The sequence below is a fragment of the Cygnus olor genome, chromosome 2 (assembly GCF_009769625.2).
Source record: "Cygnus olor isolate bCygOlo1 chromosome 2, bCygOlo1.pri.v2, whole genome shotgun sequence".
Lineage (NCBI taxonomy): Eukaryota > Metazoa > Chordata > Aves > Anseriformes > Anatidae > Cygnus > Cygnus olor.
Window position 1 is genome coordinate 116,364,620 of NC_049170.1, and position 23,487 is coordinate 116,388,106.

Consider the following 23,487-nt stretch of genomic DNA (forward strand, 5'->3'; position numbering starts at 1 on the left):
ACTGTGGGAGTTGAACTTGCTAATGTCACCGTTTGCCAGCTGGAAGCAATATACTTAGGAATTGACCTCAAGATATTCCATGAAAAGAGGCCAAATCCTATTAAACAGGACATCTATGCTTCTCTTAGCTTAAGGTACAAGGCTTTGCTGGGGCTCACAGATAAAGATTGCTGTAACTGCCAGTTATTCTCTTCTTACCATTCCAGCTGCATCAAAGCAGTAAGCACCATCTAAAGAAGATTGGGGAAAACAAAACTTTGGGAATTTCCCACTTCAGATCAGCAGGAGATTTTTAAAATTGAAAACCAAAAGAAAACACTGCCTTTACAGACCTTCAAAGAACAACATGGCTGAAAAAATGTGTTTGGGGGAAGCTTTACTTTGTGCTGGAAACTTCAACGCTTGCATTGGTAGTGCAACAAAGGTGAAGTAAGTTTGTGGTTACTGGCACACAGCAAGAATAATACATTAAAATTACATAAATCACAGATGGTTGAGCTAACGTGTTCATAAAGGGCAATTTACTCCATGAAGGATTAGCAAATTCTAGTTCTAGTTGCTCTAAAATTAATTTAGCAGTTAAGCAATAGCAGTTAGAAGTTCAGTCCTATCTTAGGTAGTCCTTAGTAGGATTAATTCTCAAGTACAAGTCATTTGCTATTAATATTTTGCATACCAGAGTAATTTCAGAACATCTCCTTGGCTGTTACAGTATTAAGTCATGAAAATGAGGGAAGAGGTCAAGTTAAGTTGGTGTCCAAAACAAAAATTAAGTGCCGTGGCTGAAATGCTAACGCTGGAAATCTTTCTAATATTAATAATGCTCTGTGGGGAGTTTGTGTGAGCCGAAGACGGGTCTTTATTTGGGCCTAATTTGACAAACTCAGATGTCAAAGCTCAGATTTTTTTGTTATTTCTAGTCTTGCTTTCTTCTGTGGCTGAGGGAGGAGAGAGAGAGGCTGGACGCGGAGCTCAGTAAAAGGCAGTCTTAACGTGCAAGCCTGCCCATGGGGTGCCCTGCACAGCCAGCAGAAAGCCTGCTGCTTGTCCCTTAAGCCCCAAATGGCAGCCGAGCTGCGATAGCAGTGGCAACCCTACTCAACCATGCTGGAGCTTAATGTTTTATGTTACAAAAATACAGGGACGCGTTTTAGGGAGTGATGCATGGGCGAAAGCAGCCAGCATGGCTGCGTGTTGCTTCATCTGTTGTCACATGCTTGTTTACAACTGCGGGGCGAAGGTAGCTTAAAATAAACGTTGTCCCGTAGCCCAGCTCCGTGTCGTCACCTTTCTGCCACGGTCTCTCAGGCAGGAGCTGGCGCTGGCCGCCTGCCTGGCTCTGTCCCGGGGGCTCTGCCCTGGCACCCTTCCCCGTGTGCCCCGGGATGCTCGCGCAGGCAGCAGCCGTGTCACTGCTCCTTCCCCAGGTGCAGGCACCGTGAAGGCGCACAGCATTGCTCGGAAGGCGCCGTGCAAAGGGCACCGTTCCCGTGTGCAACGTGCGTGTGTCAGGGTTAGAAGAAATGGGGCGTAAAAACGGTGCGCGTCTGCATTTGGTTTTTGTGCAGGAGAGAAAAGCCAACGTGTGGCAAGGTCCTCGTCGTCTGCGTGGTGTTGCAGAGGGGGAGAGCAGAAAAGACGTGTCGTAGTCCGTCTCCTGAGCCACCGCAGCACCCATCCCATGAGACAACAGCCGGTGCTCCCCGCGCCTCGCAAGCGGGCTGCGTTAAGCGTCCTGCTAGCAAGCTGCAGCTGCCTGCTAGCATCGAGCCACTGCGTTCCCCCCGTTTAATCCCATCTCCCCTCTTCCCAGCCCTGTGCTGCTGCATCACGGCCACGCGTGGGGCCCTGGGGGCTGCTGTGCCCCCGCGAGGAGGGCTGCAGGGCGTTACAAAACCCCCTTTGTCGTGACGCTGCGCTCGGAGTGCGTTGACAGCCCTTCACCTCCCAGTGTATCTGCATGGGGGGGGGGGGTGCAGCAAAGCTCTGGATAGGTCAACGCTAAATTAATTTGGTGACTTCATCTCACTAGCTAGTTGGATCCCGTCCCTGCTGAAGCTCCCAAGCCTGCCCACGCTGTTTTCAGGACTTAGAAGGCGGAAACGTCACGAGGCGGCAGCGGGTGCTGCAGCGGGGCTGCTGCTACCGGGCTTCTCCAAATTCATGCCTCAGGTGCCTGGCAAGCTGGGTGCCTGTGAGATATTTCCAAGGGTATTGTTTTTCCTTAATCATGCGGTGTGATGATTTTTGTCCCTTCCTTGTCAGGGGAATGTTTCCCTGGTGTGACCGCTTGGGCTGTCCCCATCATTGTGCCCCACAGCTCAGGTGCTGTGGGCAGTGGGTTTAAGGACAAGCTCTCCTCAGCTGCTGTCTGTGTTTTCCAGTAAATCTGCATTTGCTCAAGCACTTGAGATCTACCATCTGAAACTATCACTACCCACCCGCCATCCAGTGGGAGCAGAAAGGTGGAAGGTTCATCTGTTATGCCTTCAGAGGCATCTGCAAATCCTCTCTCCATCATAGTGAGCATCTTCAGCACTGCTGTTACCTTTATGTCGTGTTACATCTCTTAGAAATCCTTTAGCTATGTTGTGATCAGCAGTGTATGCTTAGTAATCTGTTATTTTCTGTAGGAGATAAAAATACAAGGAGAATTAAAACTCCCACGTTTGTCTTGGTGAATTGAGACTTTGTTTCAGGGATTAATGTTTGTTTCCTCATCAGCTTTTCCGAGGTTTTCTAGTAACAAAATGATCATATATCTTCTGTATACTATAAGGTAGGTGTTTCTAATTGGCTTGGGCTTATTATATAACGCAGGTCTGAGAACAATTTTTCTCTGAATCAGTTTTCCTTCCCCACAATCCCAGCATCTATTGTGAAACACAGACTAGCTACCAGTGCCTATTGTGAAAACTGTACAGGTTGAATGTCTGCCTTCGGGGCATCAGAGGAGCTATTCAAGCTTAAGATCTCCGAGTTGAAAGCCTTGCGGGGGAGGGTAATAACTGTAAGAAAAAGCAGTCGTATTTTTTTTAACATCGCCGCCTTGCCACGCTTATGTTCCTCCCATTCAGCCCACTTCAAAGGTTTTCGTGGTTCGCCATTAATAAAATGTCGTCTTAATTTGTAGTAGCATGATTTCGTACTGGAATTCGTGCATCCTCCCATCCCCACGATAACAAGTGCCTGCTCAGGTGCAGCGCTGGGCTGTGTTTGTAACCAGGGGGAGCCCACCTTCGTGGGAGGGCGGGCCACTTCCATGCGGTGTGAGCTGCTGCTCTCTGCCTGTCCTTTGGCAAGAAAATGTTTGTTCTGGTTAGGGCTCATTTACACATCAAAATTGACAGGGAGCCTACCAGGATATGCAAATATTTCCAGCCAAAGTTAAGATATCTTGTAATTAATTGTTAATATTGTATTGTAGTTCTGGATGCCAAGGCAAATCCTGAGGCGGGGGGGGAAGTTTTAGTATTTATGTGGGGACACGACATTACGTACTACACTGCCATACAGCTTCAGTGGCAGCAGGAGGAGTGAAGGGATGAAGGTAGTCAGAGAAAAAAACATTGTTTATGCTATGAAAATATGACTTGCAGATCAAAAATAATAATAAAAATATTTCAAGTGAGTCTGTGAATGTAGCTTGTCCTCCTCAGGTGCCCTAAAATATTCTAAGCACTAAAGTTATTTTCTTGAAACTCAAACTGTGCTTTTTGTTTGACTATCCTAATTTCATAACTGTTTCGTGAATAAACTTAAAATTATTTTGCAAAAAGCAAGCAGGCAGTGTAATGGACTGCCAGTTATTGGGCCATCTCAGAGGTTTTGGCTCAAATCGTGTATATTGTTTGAATACTTTTGGTTGTGTTTTTCAGATTTGGGGGAACTGAATGTCTGGAAAAGAACCAATGGTTTTCTGCCTCCCAGATAATATGGGTTTGGGGTTTCTTTTTACGTTTTCTAAGGCCATATGTACCACAAAACACAATTACCACCGGTCTTTTTATAAGAGTTTTTCAGATATGGGTCTAAACCAGTTCTTGAGACCCATCGTAACATTTATGTAGGTCAGAAGATCCCAGCGTTTGCAGACAGCCTCTAACTTAAAAGAACAAAACTTTAAAAATAATAATAATGCACTAATCCAATCAGAGTACATCTTTGTACTCTAACCTCACTTGCATTTAAACAGGGAACTGCAATGAGAACAATGCAAAATATGCTCTGTTTACTGTGTCAAATGGTAATACTGCAAGGTTCAAGCAATTGAAATGTACATGGATTGCTTCAGTCTTGTCTAGACTCTGTATCATGCTTCACAAATCATTTCAGGTCTTCAAATATGATGTATGTTGTGAAGCTAAAATCACGTTCAGAGGTGAATGAAATCCCTGGATTATAAAATACATTTAACATGTCAGGTCTATCTAGTAACATGGGAACAGAGCACAAGGGATTCGATGTTCAGTATTTTGAAGGCTGTGAATTTCCCCTGATCTTCCATCTAGAGGATTATTTTCCTTTTATTCTGTGGCAGAACTTCATTGTGATTAATCCTTAATTGTTTGAGTTTCCGACTAGACAGAGCCTTTATATTGATTGCTACCAAGAGCAGCTCAGTTACTGTTCTGATTTGAGGGAGCTGGTCATGGCCATTGAATTTGCTGCAGGAGTACAGCATAAGTCAAAAGGGAGAGTAAGAATTGGTAAAATGGTGTTGGTAAAATCGTGCTGTGCCCTTGTGTTATTTTTCTGTCCTCTAGACTCCTTACAGTAAAGACAACCTTGAGCATAATTGCCTGCTGACAATTATGGCTGAGGCTGTAGGCAGTGAATATTCAAGGTGTGTACAAGGCCTGGCTGCAAATCAGCTGCCATTTCAGAATTATATTAAAGGATGAATTTTCCTTCTGCAGGGATGTGGCTACTGAGGCTCGCAGGTTTCTTCCTTCAGGGATCCTTGTTTTGCAGCAGCTTTCACCTCAAAAGCCTTTCCAACAGAAGCTCGGGCAGTCTCTTTTAGCCGCATCCTCGCCTTTCTGTTGTATCTTCCGCTTCAGCAGGTTTTGTTGTGAGAGCTTTTGTTCTGCTCCGAGTATCTGTCCATCCTGGTGCTATCAGGCACCAGCTTCTAGAGGGCTCCTCTCTGAGCTGTCACACAGGCTCGCTATTGTCTTCAAAAACTTCTCCTCGTACCTTGCCTAATCACACAAAACAGGAAAGCCAGGTGGGCTCGGAAGTGATCAGCGTTTACACTGGAGATAGTCCCTGCTGTAGTCCTTCCAGTCTTGCCATTCTTACTGGTTTGGCATAAGACAGCTCCTGCTGTCAACAACTGGTAGTTCCTCCCCTCTGACAAGCCGAGTAAATGTGCCTCTTGCAAAGCCGTCCTTAAGCACAGCTGGATAACACCTTGTAACACCTGCAGTTATCCGTAGCTGGATGCCGTGTGCTGCATGTAACGCCTTAAAATATGAACCCTCCATAGGGTGTAATGGTTGCCTTTGCACAAGCTGAGCCTGTGCCCTTCTGATTCAGGAAACTACTTAAGCATATGCGTGATTTTCAGCACCTAACTAATCCTATGAGCTCAGGTTTATGGTGGTTAGGCATGCAAGCGTAAAAGTGTTTTTTCCGAAATGGCCTGGAGTATGCAAACACTCTTATGGCTTGTCCATTCTTACTGTGGATTTTAATTTCAGTTTCTTTTAAGTAAAAAAAAAAAAAAAAAAAGGAGAATCCTCTGTGGTTATGCAGCACTGTAACAGCTAGAGGTTTTTAACCTCTACCTGCGTGCTCTGAAGCAGGGGATGCGATGAGCTGGCCCCAACCTGCTGTTGGTTACTGCAGGATTGCCAGGCATCTGCATGGAAGGTGGAAGCTTAAAGCTTTCAGTGAGGTAGACGCTGTTTTAAGGCTTGTGTAAGCCTCATCACAGCCTTATGCTTGAGAGCCTTCAGTGTAAACAGGGGAAAGCCTAACAGCCGAAAACATAAATAATGTATTCGGAAGAAGCAGCGTTTTAGGACGTACGAACAACTTGTTCGCTACTTGGCTGTCCGCAGGGCTCTGGGTCTCCACCTGCCCAGCTGTCCTCGTGCGTCACGTTACAGATGTTTGTCGCTGCTCCCAAGCTCGAGGAGAGTTTTCAACGTAGCTCAGCACACAGGGCACTGAGTCACCGCGAAAAGCCTGGCCCCAGCTGCGGATTTCAAGCACCGGGATTTTTGTCCATCACCGTGTATGGCAGCTCTTCTGCCTATGTTTTTCTATTTTTTTTCTTTTTTGAAGGTCTGGCTGTGTGGCAAACAGGATACGTGTGTATCTGAGCACCGAATTAGAGCGTGTGTTCCGTAAAGGAAACCTTTCCTAGCGGTGTTTATTTAAGTCGTGGCTGGAGAAGGGTGGGGGACAAAACAGCCAGGGACGTGGTGGCCTCTTCCAGCAGATGCAGCCATGGGACGTTCAGACAGATGTTAACAGGTTGCTGTGAATAAAGGCAATGGCACGTTACTGACTTGTTAAACAGAAATTCTGATTCATTCTGCTTACTTTGTTTAAAATTGTATTGATACCCACTCATGCATACCTGTGTATACAAATGTAAAGCTGTTGTCTCTAACAAATAGCCTGAGCTTTTATTTGACCCACAGATCGTAATAATTCCTTTCATTTGTGAGCACAGCATAAGTAATATTACAGATACCCTTCAGAGTAACATTATAAAAGTCACATTTGTTCATTTACTCACCATTTCCTGACGTGGAGTCCTCCGTCCCGTGTGGCAGGGAGCTTGTTTGCCTTCCTGTCACTTGCAGCAAGATAGGCATTTCTCTCCGCAGTTGCTTTTGGAAGAGTACGATGAGGGAATTTCTGCTTCCTTCCCGCATGTGGGTTTCTTGATCTGTTTCACAGGATAGCCTTGCTGCTTTCACTACCGGCAGCCCATGCTTGTTCTGACTTCTGCCTGGCCTAAAGAGGCCAATGAAAATTTGGGTGAGCTAATGACAATTACAAAACCAGTGTAGCTCTATTTCAAATGCTATCTTCTAAGTATCTTTGGCTTCTTTAGAGTAAGTGGATTGTTCCCTATTATACTGTTGGTTTGATATCAAACTCACTATTCTGAATCTTAAGTGAATGTTAAATTCACTACTAAGTTGTTACTTGAACGGATTTTATAAACAATATTAAACATGTCAGTTTAGTAGTGACAGTGTTAGTATCTTTGTTAGTTTCTTATCTATACAAAGAGGCTGAAAATAACAGTGAAAAACACGTTTAAAATGTTTTAACCTTCAGATGGCATTAGTAACAAAGATGCTGTTTGCCTGTTCAGTCCCTCTTCCATCCCGATGTTGAAGCTAAGCTTTCACGATGAGCCACGATGATGTAGTCTGAGGAATAAAAGGGCACTCCCTGTTTCTAAAACTTTGTTCCTAGCTCTCAGTTCAGTCCAAGCACTTAATGTGTGCCAAGAAAACAGCCTTTGCTGAGTGTCACAGTGAGTTCAGTGCTGTTGGTACAATCAGTTGTGTCCAGGAGCCCGCAGGAAGGCTGAAGATAGTCTGGTTTCTTCCATGCTTCAGAACAGAAGTGGGTCGAGGGGCAGCCTGGTTCTGAGTGAATTCCTGGCACTGCTGGCTATGTCACACCCTGACTATCAGAGCACGAATTTTTGGAGCCTGTTGTCTCTTACTGGCCTGTTTCCCACCCCCACCCCCCCTTTCCAAGGCAAATTATCGGGGATTTGGATCTCTTTGACGGTAGATGCAGACAATTTGAACAACCTCCTGTGCCTGTAAAAATGTTTCGTAGAAAGTTACCTATATTAGGAATTTCGTCACCTCGTTCTTTAATGCTGTATGTAATTATACACTTAAATGTTACTGAGTCAAATTTTATGCTGCTGTTTTCTTGTTTTTTTGTTTTTCTTTTCTGTACAGTTTTTGAGGTTGCTCCAGCATACTTAAAAATAGATGGAGTTAACCTCTTGGTGTTGTCTGCAAAATTGTTTATCAGGCTTCAAACAGTTATATCTTTGCAAAATCTCAGAGGAAATAATCCGTGCAACCCTCCGATCCCGCAGAGGAGGTCCCGCTCTCTTTCACTGAAAAGAAGGTTGAGGTCTACAGCGGGGGCAGCAGGGCTAGCACCAGAGCCAGCCGGTGAAGTGTGAGCTACGGGATGTCACTAGAGGCAAAGGTGTAGAGTCCTCAGGAAACCATTTCTTTTCAAGAATAATATTGCAAGTTTGTTGGCTATTTGATCATTTCTGAGACATGTCATACGTGGCTTGTTATTAGTGAACTTCCCGGATTAGTCTTGGGAATGTTATTTACTGTATTTATGAATGTTCTTGGCTCAGCTCTTCGAAAGTATTGACGAGATAAACGTGAATACACACATCTTTTCTCTGAGCAATGTCTTGCAACAGAAAGATATGGCTAGCGTAGAATGATGGGAAATAAAATTCAGTAAGATGCACGTGGGGACTGATGATAAATGCTACAATGAATTAGAACTACTTGCGGAAAAGGACCTTAATTAACTGGAGAGATGTATTTAAGATGAAAATGTTTGAAATGATGTGACTATGCAGATACTCAGCAAAGGGCCCTTTTCCAAGGTCTTGAAATGTTGTCTGAACGTTGTGGAATTCTGCTCAGCTGTGCTGGAGAATCACTGCTGGCATGACCAGCAAATGAAGATCTGACTTTGCAAGAGACTTGAAAAATTGATTTGTTTAATCTAACCTACCTGGGCATTGGGATAGGCTCTGATTGCAGTCTGTAACATGTTATAAAATCAGCTCTGGGGACGAAAAGCCATTAGAGCTGGAGGATAATGCTGGCAGAAGAACAAATGGGTTTAAGCTGACAGGAAATGATTGTAAAGATTTAGAGAAATTGAGCTCTGAAACAGCTTTCCAAACATACTGTTGGGGTTGCAAATCTGAGTTACTTTCAGGATAGAGGTTGGTAAGATTGTAAAACAGATTTGCTCTATGGTGTTAACTCTGTGACTGTTAGGTACTGAATTAATCATACAAAAGGTCCTATCCCAGTCAGAAATAGGTATTTGAGCAAGTAGAACATTTTCTAGAAGTTATCTGAAAATTAAATGCAGATTTGGGAAACTGGATCATCATGCCTTAGCAAAAACTAAGGCAGAGGTGTCAAATCAATGTATTTGTACAGCACGGCATTGAGAAATCCCAGGTTTCCGATTCTGTCTTTGTATCTTTAGGCTATGTTTGACTCTTTTTGTTCCTCCTTTATTGGCTTTAAGGAGAATACTGTACATTTGTGACTTATTTAAGTTCACAATGACATCAGGAGAAATGCACTCATAGAGGACAAGAGGACACAGTGTTATACGTTGTCAAAGCGTCAAAAATAAACCTTTCTCAGTAAAGGAGAGAAGGTTCTGCACTGATGGAACTTTTCCTTCTTTCTTTGGATAAGAAGTCTGAATTCATTGTATCCAGAAAACAATTATCAAAATGTCAAACATACTTTTCTGTCCTTTTTTTTCTTAGCTGGGGAATGGCGGTCAACGTGTACTCTACCTCTATAACCCAAGAGACTATGAGCAGACATGACATCATCGCATGGGTTAATGATATACTAGCTTTAAACTACACAAAAGTCGAACAACTGTGTTCAGGTAAGAAAGTATTGCATGCTCTACGAATGTTTATTTAAAAACCACTTTAAAAGCCTGATTTGTTGAAAATAGATCACTTTTAGCTTTGACATAAAGCAGTTACTCTGTGAAAAGAGACTAATGTATGTACAAAGGAAAAGTTTTTGTGTGCATGTTAATCATGGAAAGATAAGGTGCCACGAGAAAGCATAGCAAATGCGGAGGTGAACAGGACGAATGTAGCAGGAGATGCATAGAAGTAATAAAAAGGTTGACTGAGTAAGAAAAGAATACAGTGATAAGACTTTTTCATGTGTTTTAAAGCTACTAGGGGGGTAACTTTTCAAACGTAGAGTGGACATAACTAAAAAGTGACATAGATTACTGAAAAGCCAAGTGAGCAAAGTTCTCCAGAACCTGTTTCTTCCAGGTAAGGGTCCTGAAACCCTGCTGGTGTTTGCAGATGATCACGTGTATGACTGAAAAGAAAAACATAGGTTTGAGGAAATCAACATTTAACTGCTATAAGGTGCTTTCAAAGTTTGCTAAGAAAATCTGCCTGTTTCTCTTTAAATGTAACTGAATTCTTGTAAATAAATTCAGTAATGAATGCTAAAAAAGGAGTAATGGTTTGAATACTTTGGCCAGTTTGGTTAATCAGAGTGGAAATTACAAGATGCATGTTAAACAACGGGGTCTGTAACTAGCTGATGACTAGAAATGACACAGAGAAAGGCTGATGTTTTACTGAGAGTACAGATGCCCCTGGGGAGTGATTCTTTCTGATTTCCTGCTGTGATTTTTAAATTTGAAGATGTTTGTGTTGGAGGAGATCTAGCTAGATTGCTACTTCCAGGCAAATGACATGCTGGGAATATCTTACTTAAGAAGACAATGCTCTAAGTACATAGAACTGAAACCACATTACCACATTTCCACTATTTAGTGGTCCGGTTGAAATGCATAAATGGGGTCTTACATTCAAATGTGAATTTACCTACCATTCTGGGTAAAATTTCAGTCTCATAGATATTCCCTGAAAGGTTCAGAAAATCATTAGATGATTTTGATCCTTGTAGCATATTGTTTAATTATTTTTTAAAATCTCATCTGCAGAATCAGTCTTGCATGCTGAAATTGCACAATGACTATGAAACCAAGGTTGAAGAAGTGCAGGGTAAAGTGCGTGCAAGTAACTGATATAAAATGAGTAACTAAAGACACAGAACATGGGAAATAACCTTTCTGACAGTTACTAAGCTTGGAACTGAAATGTTGTACTTAGCTGTTGTTATATTTACAGGTCCGGAAGTTAGTCAATGTATTTTCTTTTGGTGAATTACAGAGGAAATATACGCATGGGTATGTGCACACGTGTGTGTTTATATAGGGGTATGTGTGTGTATATATATATATATGAGGAGATGGAAAGATAGAAGAAAAGGGACATTTTCATCCTAAAATACCCTACGTTTGCCATTGTTTGAAACAGGAAGTACACTAGCCATGTTATTGACTTGTTCCTCCATAGCTATTTATGTGCTCTTAAGTAGTTGAAAGGAAGCTTTTGAAGTGAATTCTCCATCAAGTTAAATGTGTGTGGGCTTAAAAAAAAAAAAAAAAAAAAGGGAAGAGGTAATCTAAAGGAAGTCTGGTTATGCGGAATACAAGTTAAAGATGCTTAAGAGCCAGATCGAGATAGACTTCAGCAGGGCTGGGCAGGCAGGAGAAAAACATGGAAACCGTCACAAAAGCACTGTCCCATTTCATTGCACAGCTTCTTATACAACTGTTTCTGTGACCTCTAGTGAGGATTTTAGGGCATACCACAAGGGAAGGACTGAAAAAAGGTTGTTTCATTAAGAGCTCTTACTCCATCCTGCGTAAAATTAAATTTTTTCTTCCTTTAGAACTTCCTGGTTTGCATTAATTGCTGTTGTTACTTGATGATTTTGTGATGTTCATATCCTAGTGGGTCAAACCTGTAAACTTGAATTTCACCATTTGGTTTGGTAGTCCAGATACGCATGTATTTTTACTTTCAGGTTGATGTTTGGTACAGTCCCCAGATGGGCTTTAATATCTCCTTATATGAAGAAGTACTCTCCCCTGCTAGCACAGTGCCTTCTGTGGTACAGAGCACTTTCATCTCTGCATTGCTGAACTCTGCTAAGCTCTAGTATGCTTTGGTGTCTGCGATGATCCAGCAGTCCTACTGACAGATATCCTTTCCATCTGAGACTGCAGTTGGTTTCTCACGTGCTGATGCAGGACATCTTTGCAGGGAGTGGAGAGAGGGAGAATTTGGGAATCTGTCTCTACTTAATTTAGTTCACCATGTAAACTATGAGTGATTTGTTTCACACGCAGATAGTTTCAGTGTACTCCTAGTGTAGTTTGCAAGACGGAAGCTAAGAGGAGCAGTAGCAGAAGCGACTGGCCAGCTAGCAAGCAGAGCACCAGCAGGCACAGCGTGGACCAGAGCCTGGGAGCAGCCGAACTAATTCATTCTTCCTGGCATTCCTCTGGCTGATGCTCCTTAAAGCGTTGGCAGCCTTCATCCAGCTTAACATTAGTTTCTGTAAAACATGAGCATTTCTCAGGGACTTCAAAGAGAAGGAATATGTGGGAACCTCTGTAACACTGTGAAGCGTTTCACAGCATTAATGGTGAACTTCAGAGCCACTGCAACTGAATTTTTATAACCCACTTTTAAGAAAAAAAAAGCATTAAGGTTTGTCATGCTGTGATATGACTATTCAGGTTTTGTTCGTTTTTGCTAACAAGGAGCAATCGAAAGGCCAGAAAAAGATAAATGCAAGACCACAAAGTGGGGTGGGGTTGAGGGTGCTAAGTCCGGATGTAGAGCTCAGAGGCTTTACTTTTAGGAGGCATGAGCCACCTATATGTGCTGTACAGTCATCTTTAGCACCTGTCTGTGAGACCTCGCATGTGCCTACATTTTGCAGCCAGCCTAGCGATAATTTTGGTCAACCCAAGCTTAAGCAGTAAGGAATAATGTGACCCTCTGCCTTTGCTGAGGGCTTTATTCAGAGCTGAAAGGCATACCTAGAGCTTAACCTGATAGTTCATAATAAAGAAAAGACAGTCAGCCCTTCTTGTTTTTCCTCATTGTCCTGGTGTGAAACAGCTTGGATAGTATGTGTGCAGGGGAAGTACCAGCCAGTTCCCCAATTGCCAGTTACAGGAGCAGAGCTAGGATGAGAGGTGGCAAAAGAAGAGGCTGGACTAGTCATAAAGTGTTTGTATTCTTCATGAGCCTTGTGTTTGTCCTTGCTAACTAGGCCGAGCAACGTGTAGTGTCCCCTGAGCTTTCTGAATGCCTGCTGTAGTTGTGATGTGCCAAAAAGGCCAGGTTATGGATGGATGCAGCACCAGAGAGCCTACATTTAGTGTGCAGCTCCTCTGGTAATTTAGTTTTGACAACACAAGAGGGACAATCTCCCCAAGCATCTCTCAGTAAAACATTTCTCTAAGCTTTAGGTGTGTCATTTTGTCAGTTTTGGTCCCTGGAAATGAAGGTTATGATCCATATTTATAATTTAAGGCATAGCGTGCATTGCCTTTAGGTGGGCAGTAGGCTTGGGAGCATTTAATTTGGTACAGCTGAGTGAAGAATAATAGAGGAAAAACTGAAAAGATTTAATGTATTAGGGCCCATGTGCAACACCCATATGCATGGGGAATAAGAGCTTCAAATGAGTTATGACACTAGTTGTTTCTTGGGAGTCATGCTATTTTTGTAATGAATACACAGTGGCTTCTTCAAAACAATTCTGACTAAATAGCTTATAACTGAATTTTCTTTACTAAGGCCATTTTTCATCTGTAGGGAATACGGAGTGAACTTGTTACAAGGCTTTTCAGGAGTGTTTAAGGCTGCTACGTGAGAGTATATTCAAAATAAGAGTCAGCCAGGGGAACGTTGCAGGAGACTACAGAGGGCTTGCACATCACTTACAAAGAAATAACAAAGTACACAAGCTGTAAATTATGAGCAAGGAAACTAGAAATGGTAAATGTATATAGAAAAGAAAATGCAGCCTAAAGCAAAGTGTAATTTCTGTCTTAGCTCTGCTCATGTAAGCCTTTGAGGTGAAGGAGATGCAGAATAAGCCCCCCACCCATTTGAATATTCTCAATAGAGTTATAAACTTGTAAATCATTTGCTTTCCAGTGCATACAGACTTTCTCTTTCAGGATTTGTATGCAAGGATCAAGGATTAACTGTGTTTTATCATCTCCCTGACTTTTAATAAATGACCATTCCATCACAAGAGCATATGGTTCAGCATTTTGAAATTTTAGACTCTGATGCTTTTCTCATTGTTGCAATTGGGTGTTTTTCATGTGGCAACTTCTGTAGCTGGTACCATATCTCAACTGGTGTACCTCCTGTGAGCATACATGGGCACTGTATGGATGCGTTTATTGGTACTCCACCCTCCATCTCAAAGCAAGGAGAGCAGTGTGCTGGCACAGCAGATGTCATTCCGCGTGTGGCGTTGTGCTGCCTGCAGGGCTTGGGATTTTGGGGAGAGCTTCACCACAGTCTCTGTGGGCCGCTGTTCCTTGTGATGGCTGACACGTTGCAGCAAGGAGAGCTGCTCCCCTCTTCTGAGGGACTTACATGCACAGGATTTGTTTCATTTTTCCTGCCTCAGAATGTGTATTTTGCTCAGTGTCTATATAAACCCAGGTATATTACTAAAATCTGCGTTATAGCACCCTGCTGGGGCATTTGGTGCCGGCACGGTTTCTGCACAGCCTGGTGTGTTAGTGCAGGCTGAGCTGAGCTGAAGCATCTTTCAACGTTGTTTTTTCCAGTTTGCAACCTCGCAAAGTCTGGGTCACTAGAGCAGCTTGGAAACGTGCTTAAAACATGGCTCGATGCACTGTGAAACCAAGCCATGTTTCAAGGAACTGGCATGTTGTTCTGGGGTCCTGCAACACAGAGGATGCTCAGTGTAAATGACGCTGTAATGTCTTCCATATGATGTTTAGGATTAGAGGGATATAATGAATGTTGATGATCGCATTTAAGATCGTTTCCAAAACTTTCTGGGGAAGCTTGCAAAACAGTGTCTTGAGACTTTCAGCCTATATATATATATATATATATATATATATATATATATATATATATATCACAGAATTGAAGGGGTTGGAAGGGACCTCGGAAGATCATCGGGTCCAACCCCCCTGCCAAAGCAGGCTCCTTAGAGCAGGCTGCCCAGGTAGGCATCCAGACGGGCATTGAATATCTCCAGAGAGGGAGACTCCACAACCTCCCTGGGCAGCCTGTTCCAGTGCTCTGTCGCCCTCACTGTGAAGAAGTTCTTTTGCATGCTGGTGCGGAACTTCCTGTGCTCTATCTTGTGGCCATTGCCCCTTGTCCTATCCCCACAAACCACTGAGAAGAGGTTGGCCAAATCCCTCTGTTTCCCACACCTCAGGTATTTATACAGATTGATAAGATCCCCTCTCAGTCTTCTCTTCTCCAGGCTGAACAGACCCAGGTCCTTCAGCCTTTCCTCATAGGGAAGATGCTCCAGGCCCCGTATCATCTTTGTGGCCCTCCGCTGGACTCTTTCCAGATATATATATATATATATATATATATATATATATATATATGTACATATACATATATATATATATAATGTTATATATATATATTATATATAAATTTATATATAGGCTGAAATATATATACATTTTAATGTTATTCATTAAGAATTCAGGAGGAATAGAACTTTAACAAGGCTTTTGCTTCTTTATCTGTTTAATTACTTATAAAGTTGTCACTTGCCATTGCTTGCTGAATCTCCCCCCTTTTTAAAGAGCTTGTTAGATTTTGCCTGCTATGGTTGTTTTTTTAGTCAAGATGGATTACACAGCTATTTTAAGTTAAATGGGAACTGTGTTTTCTGAAATTTTTCTGGTCTGCCCATTTCAAAATTAATGAATTCCAAAATAAATTATTATTAAAAATTAAGTATAAATTTTACAGAGCAGAGTTTTTAATGAGAAGCTTAATGATGCGCATATTGAAGAGAATACAAGCTAACACTGGGGAAACCTCCCTCCACTATCCATTATTTAAAATGATCAGTGGATATCCTGGATTGCCTCCCACAAAAGCCCCACCTGCAGTGAGCAGAGTTTCCAAAGCAAACATCGTTCAGTTTCACGCATCTCTGTCCGGGTGGGTAAGGTCTGTAGGAGGTAGGTAGTTCTGGATGCTGTTTTCTGTGGCAGCGCTGCTCTGCAGAGCTGCTGTCTGCATGCAGGCACTCACTGCCCTCGCAGGAGCTCTGCTCCCGCAGCTCTTTGCAGGAGTGCAGGGCTGCACCCTAATCTGGATCACTTGTATTTAATTTTTTTTAAGTGCCCTCCCAAGGCTTAGTGGAAAGAGCAAAGCTCAAGCCAGCATTGCTTTGCCGGTGCACATCTGGTTTCTCTACCACTAAGGCAGTAAATTGCAGTGGGCTCGAACATTTGCCAGGAAATGGACTGCAATCTCTTAAGTCAGTGTGTTTTTTGTTTACTGGAGAAGCAGAAGTTTGACCCATGTCCTCGGTCATACAGGTGTTGCTAGAAGTGCAAATACAAGTGGGAAGGCTGTGGCCTCTGATGTACAGCTCACGTTGAGCGCTCCCATTGCTTAAACACAGACAGGGCTATAGGTAACACAACTTTAAGCTCACAGACATGCCCAGCTTTTTAAGAAAAAATTGAGTGACATAATGGAAGAACACGTATTTGAAATCTAAATAAAAACCCATACTCTAATACCTACATCAGAAACCTGTTGTGTTCCTACCTTTGTGTCACTTCCAAGGAAGCGATTCTAGGAGGTTGGAAGCAGAAGGTAAGCTCACAGTGCCACTGTACTGCACACCGTGGTTGTTGGTCTTCGCTTTTTTCCCCCATTTCTTATCAAAAATATTATGTCACGCATGCGCCTTGCAAGTTACTGCCCTTTTTTTTGTTCCCTCAGCAACAGAAACACAGGGTGTGTGCATTTTCCCATCAGTGTTAGCAACCGTCGCTCTAGTGAGCTGAGGCACTTATGACTAACGTGCATACAAATAATGCTGTATTTTCCAAATGCGTGCTTAGGTTGTTGCAACTTTGGAGTGAATGAATAATTTGAAGGAATTTCTGTCTAATGGGACAGGATATTTTTTTTAGATTATCTTAAAAAAAATCCTTAAAGCAAACAAAAAATGTAATTACAGAAAAAGGTGCAGTCAGTCCTTTTCACAAATGTAGTATTTCAAAAATAAGGGTCTGAAAATCAAACTGAGGCCCGGTTAAAACGCTTAAGCTTGAATTGCATGCTGGTTTTAGATCCAAATTTCTATTAAACGTTTCCAGCAAAATTCTAGTTTGGAGCTTAGTTTCTTCTGCTGTGGTTTTGACCTCAGGACTAAACTAACGCACCCACACACAGAGCCAGGCCCTGCCTTTTCACAGGCCCTTTGTGTTCCCACGTTGTCTGCTGTGGTTTTTTGTGACTTGCTGAGGTCTTGCCTCCATGTGGTGCAGGGATGGGGGGATGAACAAGGAGGGACAGGATGTGAAAGGATGACCTGACTACTCCTGTAGAGGGCAAATATTAACTTGGGCATGCTTGTGCTCATATTATAGTATTTCATAGTGTGCAAATAATACTGTGATTTTCATTTATAAATGTATAAATATACCTGTTCAAAAAAGCAAGTATCTGATCTTGCTCTTCAGCTGCAATCTAGGAGGTTTTCTGAGCAGTAAAAACTTGCAGTGAATGGTGTCCTCTTGTTTTCGTTGCCATCTCCTTCAATTTCCTTGTGATTGGAATAGTCAGAAGCAGAAGCGTCTCTGATTATCAAGAAAACACTAGTTTACATTTTTGGATGGATCAGCCTCAAGATGGGAGAGAGAAAGAGAGAGACGAATCTAGCCTTAACAACAACCTTTTCGCTTCTCGCTTGGCTCTGCTGCGCCTGAACGCTGCGCCAGCAGCCCTGCCCCTCCTCTGCCCTCTGCCTGCCCAGGAAACCCACCGAAATGCACCAAAACCCAGCGGCACAAGCAGCTGGCTGGCAGTGCGGCCAGCCACACGCGGCCGTGCCTGAAGCCAGCGGTGCTGCTCGGCTTTTCCATCTCGGCCGCAGCGAAATTCCTCCCGAAGAGGAGGGGAAGAAAATGAGTCATAAGCCTCCCCTCGGACCGAAGCAGCAGCATGGAGTGCGCCCGCCAGATTCAACGCTACCAAGACTCACCATAGTGACTTCACTCCGTTATTTTCCTATAAGTATTAGAAACGAGTCAAGTAGAACGGTTTTGCTGGTAACCGGGCGTGCCAGCTGGATGGAGCAGCCCTCCTGGGCTGCCGCCGTGCCCTTCACCGTGAAAGCGAGCGTGGAGTTCCCGCTCGCTAATTGTGTTTGCGAGTTGGTTTTGGCATCTGGCCCCTGAATATCTCTTGTAATTGGTGGCTGCGTCAATATTCTGGATGGAAAAATGAAAGGGGTTTTGCACAGGGATTCAGAATTGCTCGTTTGCTAATGCGGAGTAGGAGGGTTTTAACATCGACATGTCTCCCACATTCAGTAATCTCTTCTGCAGTGCCACCACCTTTAGTTTTCATCTGTTGTTTGAAGAGATTTCAAACTATTTCTTTTTCGTGTGTTTGCTTTTTTTATGTATACAAAAGCTTTTTTATGTATACGAAAGTTTCCTGGTCACAGAGACAGAAGTGCTCTGAGAGCAGTTTTGGGCAGGTAGTCTGGTGTAGAGATTTGTTAGGTTTAGGGTAAGGTTTTTTTGGTTCTGTTTTTTTAGGGGTGTGTTTTTTTCCAGAAAATGTAGGGAGGTTTTTTAAATCTTGAATAAAACATAATGGCATAAAAACCCATTTGTTCATGTAAATTATGCAAGAGCTATCTGTCAGAAGCAATGACATCGTTACCTCTACTGCAGTTCTGTATGTTATGTTAAAGATACTCCTTTCCCGGGCAGCTGCATTGAAACATCAGTTGCACAGTACATTGAATAGACCTCAAGTGCTGCCCAGCATGCAGGGGACCGCGTGTCTATGTGCTGCGCCTGTGAAGCGAAGGCACTGCAATCTTGCATAACTTCCACAGTCCTGCTTGTCCTGCTGCCTCCGTGAAATCTCAACAGTTGGCAGCGTAGAAAGTAGTGTCCTGGTTCTGCTGCGCTGGCATCCTAATGCAGGGTGACAGCTACAGGCTTTAGGGGGCAAAATTCTAAATAAATAATGCCTATATGATATTCAGTGTATTTGTGTGTATATATATAGACATCTTTGATGTCTAAAATCGGGTAGTCCCAGTTAATTCTTATGATACATTTAACTTTCTCTTCTGCCGTTTGGGAGTCACAAAGAGTTTCTTTGGTCTTTCTGTAGTTGGTAGCGTTCAGTTCAGTCTGTATGTTGCCTCTGCACTTCAGGAAGGAGCGTTTTAATAAATTGCGTTTGTCGATGTAATAAAATCCTCCTGTTGGGGAAAGTCTGGCAGCAGGCTTCATTATTGTGTGAGAGACCGGGTGTGTACTGTCACGTGGATGTATGCCAGTGTTTTCTGCACTCGAGCGCTGTGCAGACCCGGGACCACCTCCTGGCTCACAAAATACAGAAACAACCGTCTGAATAAGGAGAAGAAACACAAGGAAACGTCTTAACTAGAGTCTTTAAACCTAGTAAGAAAGACTCCGTCTAAAGGCAAGCAAATGGAATTTGCATTACGAGCAGGAGGAGGAAATCTCATGTGAACATTTTAGGCTTCTAGTTCTCTAAAAGGATATAGATGAAAGGTTGCACAGTGCATTTTCAAGACCTCCAGGCAATTATTTAGATATCAGAGTAAAGCTTATAATTGGGATATGGGGGGGGATGAAAGGGCAGTTAGGAATAGATTCAATTTATAACATGAAATGATTGCATAATAATCCTTTTGCATGAAATTAAACAGTAATAAATGTAGTCAAGCCATGCACTATCTGTATAACCGTAGTTTTAATTGTAATGTCATTTTTCTGTTGCTTCATATTTGCTATTTCCCTTCCTAAGGATGAGGTTTGAATAACTAATTCTGTTTATGTAGCTTTATATAAGAAGATGCAAATTTTGTCATCTGATGTTTAGTTTGCCAGAAGGGTTATTTACTTTAGGGAATATCTTTGATTTCTAATCATATCAAAACCATTGCAGACAGTTAAGTACAAGGTGTCCTTGGAAAATCAGATATTTTTTGACAGTTTTCCTCCACAAAGCTAGGCAAGATTAAGAGATTTATTTTTTTTAACGGAAGTGGTTTTCAGCATTTTCAGCACTATGGCTTGATCTTGTTAAGTCCCCAATCAAATTTCATATCAGTATTTTAAGGAATGTTTTTGGACTCCGCTCTTATTCTCTATTTCTCTTTTGGGGAAGTTACAAGCTCTGTAACCCTTTATACGATGGACTCAGAATGAGAGCTATCTGATGCATAAAGTTGGTGCTGTCGAAACACATCCAAACCCATGGAGAAAAATGTTAGTTTCAATTATTGTTGCCACTCCTGTAAAACTGGGCAAGCCAGGTGTCCAATTTGTTAATTGGGTTTCTGCATGAGCAATAAGTAGAGTATTTTTTTTATAAAATAGTTCTCATAGGTGAGCTTTGGACACTTAAGCTTATTGAAACAGATTTGCACTAAGAACACAAAAGTCTTTCTGTGGAAGTGAAATTTAACTTGTCGTGAGCATTCAGGTGATGATTTACCTGGCCTGCGTGCTCAAGTGGAGACCTAACACCCTCGATAACCCCATGCTTCAGAAATGGGCTTTAGTGAATCTTTGTTGACTATAACGTATTTGTGGACTAGAAAACTCTCTTCTGAAGAACTGAAATTGGTTTTACTCTGATTTCCTTGAACGTTTTGAGCCTTAATTTCCAAACACTTCAGTTAGTCAACAATAAAGACTTATTTTGCAAATGGTAATGACATGATAATGTTGTAGGGGGAAGATCTCTACGTACAAGGTAAGACTCTCCCTATTAGCTGTAGTCAGTATGCTGTTTAGAAGTTTTTCAGTGTCACTCTGTGCTGGATTGGTTATAGATACACACCCCTACCTACTAATATGTAAGTTCAGATAGGCTTCAAAGTTGAACTTAGCGACCTTTTGTTTTAAGTGAGAACTAAAGCTGGCAGCCCAGCTTCTGAAATTAGGGACAGTGGGTGGACTGTGCTAAAGTCTGCTTATTTAAATGCTTTTCACAGGCGATAAAGATCAGTAACGAAGCTTGTTTTTGGAGGGGATGAAAACGACTAGTGTGCTTTAGGAAGCTGGAGCTTTGCAATTTTATTTTAAATCATGGTTTGATGCAGTCTTGAATGATTGCCTTGGACTTGATTGGCACTAGTCTATAGGATTGCTTCCATCTTCAGTTGCCAGAAAAAATAAGACTTGGCTTGGCTGAATTCAGGGGGCTGTGAAGTTTGAAGGAGCTTATTAGGAGATTTCCATTCTGACTGTGATCTTCTCACTGTATGGACAGTCCTACTGTGTACAGGGACTCCAAGAACATCGGTTTTAAATAGAAGAAAGATTCATTTTGCATTAGTCATGGTGGTTCTTCAGTTGTTGTACAACAGTGCTGCGTGCATCCAGAGTGAATGGAAAAACTCCACGGAGTGAGTATGTCACACTGTTCATCGTACATTAGACAAGTAGATCTTGGGTGCATAGAGTTGGACAACCACAGCAGAGACTTACTCAGCACGGTTGCTTTCTGCTCATGCTTTCTGCTAATGACATTAAATGCCGCTTGGTCTTAGCTGGGTGCATCTGGATTAATGTCAATGCATTCTCTTGTTACAGGAGCAGCTTACTGCCAGTTCATGGACATGTTGTTCCCAGGGTGCATTAGCTTGAAGAAAGTAAAGTTTCAAGCAAAGCTGGAGCATGAATACATTCACAACTTCAAGCTTCTGCAAGCATCGTTTAAAAGAATGAATGTGGATAAGGTAGGCATTCTGTGTTTGTATTTCAATCACTTCAAGCTTCACAAGCTGTATAAGCTGGGTAAAGTCAATAAATAGGGGAAACAAACTTCAAAGCACTTAAGTCCACTTCAGATTTTGACTGGAACTGGAGTTACAAGTTGTATGTGAAGATGTTCCTGATCTTTCATCATCTGAAAAGGGTATTTGGGCATGAGGGAAGAAATTTGGCGTGCTTCATTTAGATACAAAGTGAAAATTGAGTCCATGTGTCTGCTGAGGAATAGTAGAGCCTACCTCATTATTTCTTAATATCAGAGACCCTTCTGAGAAAATACCATCTGTTGGAAATTCTTTGCCATCATTGAACACCAGAACCTTAATTTGAGATACCGTAAAATTACTGATGACCTGAATTTCCATCAAAATTACTTGGAAATATGCTGATCTTATAAGTATTCCATGTTTCTTGTCCAAAGCTGGGTTTAAGGAATTTCAAGTATTCAAGAGCTGGAATATTTACCCAGTGATTTGGTAGGTTGGCCCGCACATGTAATTTTCTAAAGTTAAGAATGGAGGTCTCTTAGAAATGGTTGTTGTACAACCATAAGGAACTGGATTTGTGCTCAGCGTTGTGAGTTTGATGAACTCACAAATATAAATTACTGTGCTGATAAAAATGAATGATGAAAAATCATGTTCTCATACTTGAAGTTTTAATGAGGTGCCTGTATATCACTTTAGGATTCTGCATTGTTGCCTTATTCTGAAACTTAAACAGCCTTATTAGAGAGTCCCTCAAGACTTTCATAAAGCAGTGGAAAACCCTCATTATTTCTTGAAAAGTTGTGGGTGTTTCTATTTACAGTATGATTTGACAGTGAAGCATCAGAAGGCCCAATAAAGTTGAACACTGTCAATTTTTGTATAGGCAGAAAACTTTCTCTACTCTGTCAATGCAACATTAAAAATACAATGGAACAATGAGAAAAAGATATGCAAAATGGTATGTGAATCTTTATAGGAGTATCATAGACTTACAAAATGCTTTATTGTTGTCTTAGTCTAGAAGAAAAAATGAAAATTAAAACAGTTTTAGGTACCCTTTTTCCAGTTGAAATTTGAATGCATTCAAGAGGCATTAATATTTAACCAGGCTCTTTAATCAGCGGTATGGATCAAGCAAAGCAAGGTAGTCATCCTTCTTCAGCATTCCCTTTGGTAGTCACTGCCTGCCCACAACATCTGGGAAGCTTGCGCCTCCTGCAGAGCATTATAGAACTACCTCCTTACACTGTAACACTGCCGCAAGTCACCTCTTGGAAGCTTCATTTCTACGAAAAAAAATTGTAGGGCATTGGTATGGAGACATCCCCATAGCCTCTCTTTTGTTTTACTGAAAGTTTATAGGCATTTTAGTCAACCTTTTCAGGTCAACAAGCTATTCTATGTATAGCTATATATGGAATGGAAAAAAAATTACAAGGTTAAAACCTCAGGGTTAGTTCATATGATGAACACGTACTGCCAAAATGTAGGTTGGTTTGAATTTCAGCATGTCTTGGAAAAGCTGCTGGGTTTTTGTAGTACGGAGTACAACAGAGAGCAAGGAACTTTGTCTGGACCTTTTGAAGAGTTGTTCACCATTAGTTTGCCCAACTGAAGCAAATCCATTTAAAAACAGAAATCCTCACTTACTTGAGTAGAGTGCTACTCCAAGAACAGCTTCGTTCACCAGGGCTGTCACTGCAATAAGAAAGGAGTAACTCTGTGGCAGAGCAGTTTTAAAGGCTTGCATATACCATGTAGCTAC

The 23,487-nt window shown here is 42.1% G+C and overlaps 1 protein-coding gene and 1 long non-coding RNA gene across 12 annotated transcripts in view; one reads left to right on the plus strand and one right to left on the minus strand.

Annotated features, from left to right (window-relative positions):
- MAPRE2 (microtubule associated protein RP/EB family member 2) overlaps positions 1 to 23,487 on the plus strand; it is a 99,540-nt gene that overhangs the window by 49,737 nt on the left and 26,316 nt on the right. For 9 of the 11 annotated variants that reach the window (XM_040550343.1, XM_040550340.1, XM_040550336.1 and 6 more), the window contains 2 exons: positions 9,545 to 9,672; positions 21,553 to 21,698. In XM_040550343.1, coding sequence (XP_040406277.1) covers positions 9,552 to 9,672; positions 21,553 to 21,698 — 267 coding nt within the window. In that variant the 5' untranslated portion in view covers positions 9,545 to 9,551. Of the gene's footprint in view, positions 1 to 206; positions 430 to 9,544; positions 9,673 to 21,552; positions 21,699 to 23,487 lie in introns of those variants that run through there. The other 2 variants (XM_040550335.1, XM_040550338.1) reach the window with 1 other exon arrangement.
- Positions 356 to 19,836, minus strand: LOC121066631. The gene is made up of 3 exons (XR_005817881.1): positions 17,385 to 19,836; positions 6,755 to 6,975; positions 356 to 6,490 (listed from the first exon to the last, which is right to left on the minus strand). It is a non-coding gene; the product is annotated as an uncharacterized LOC121066631 (long non-coding RNA).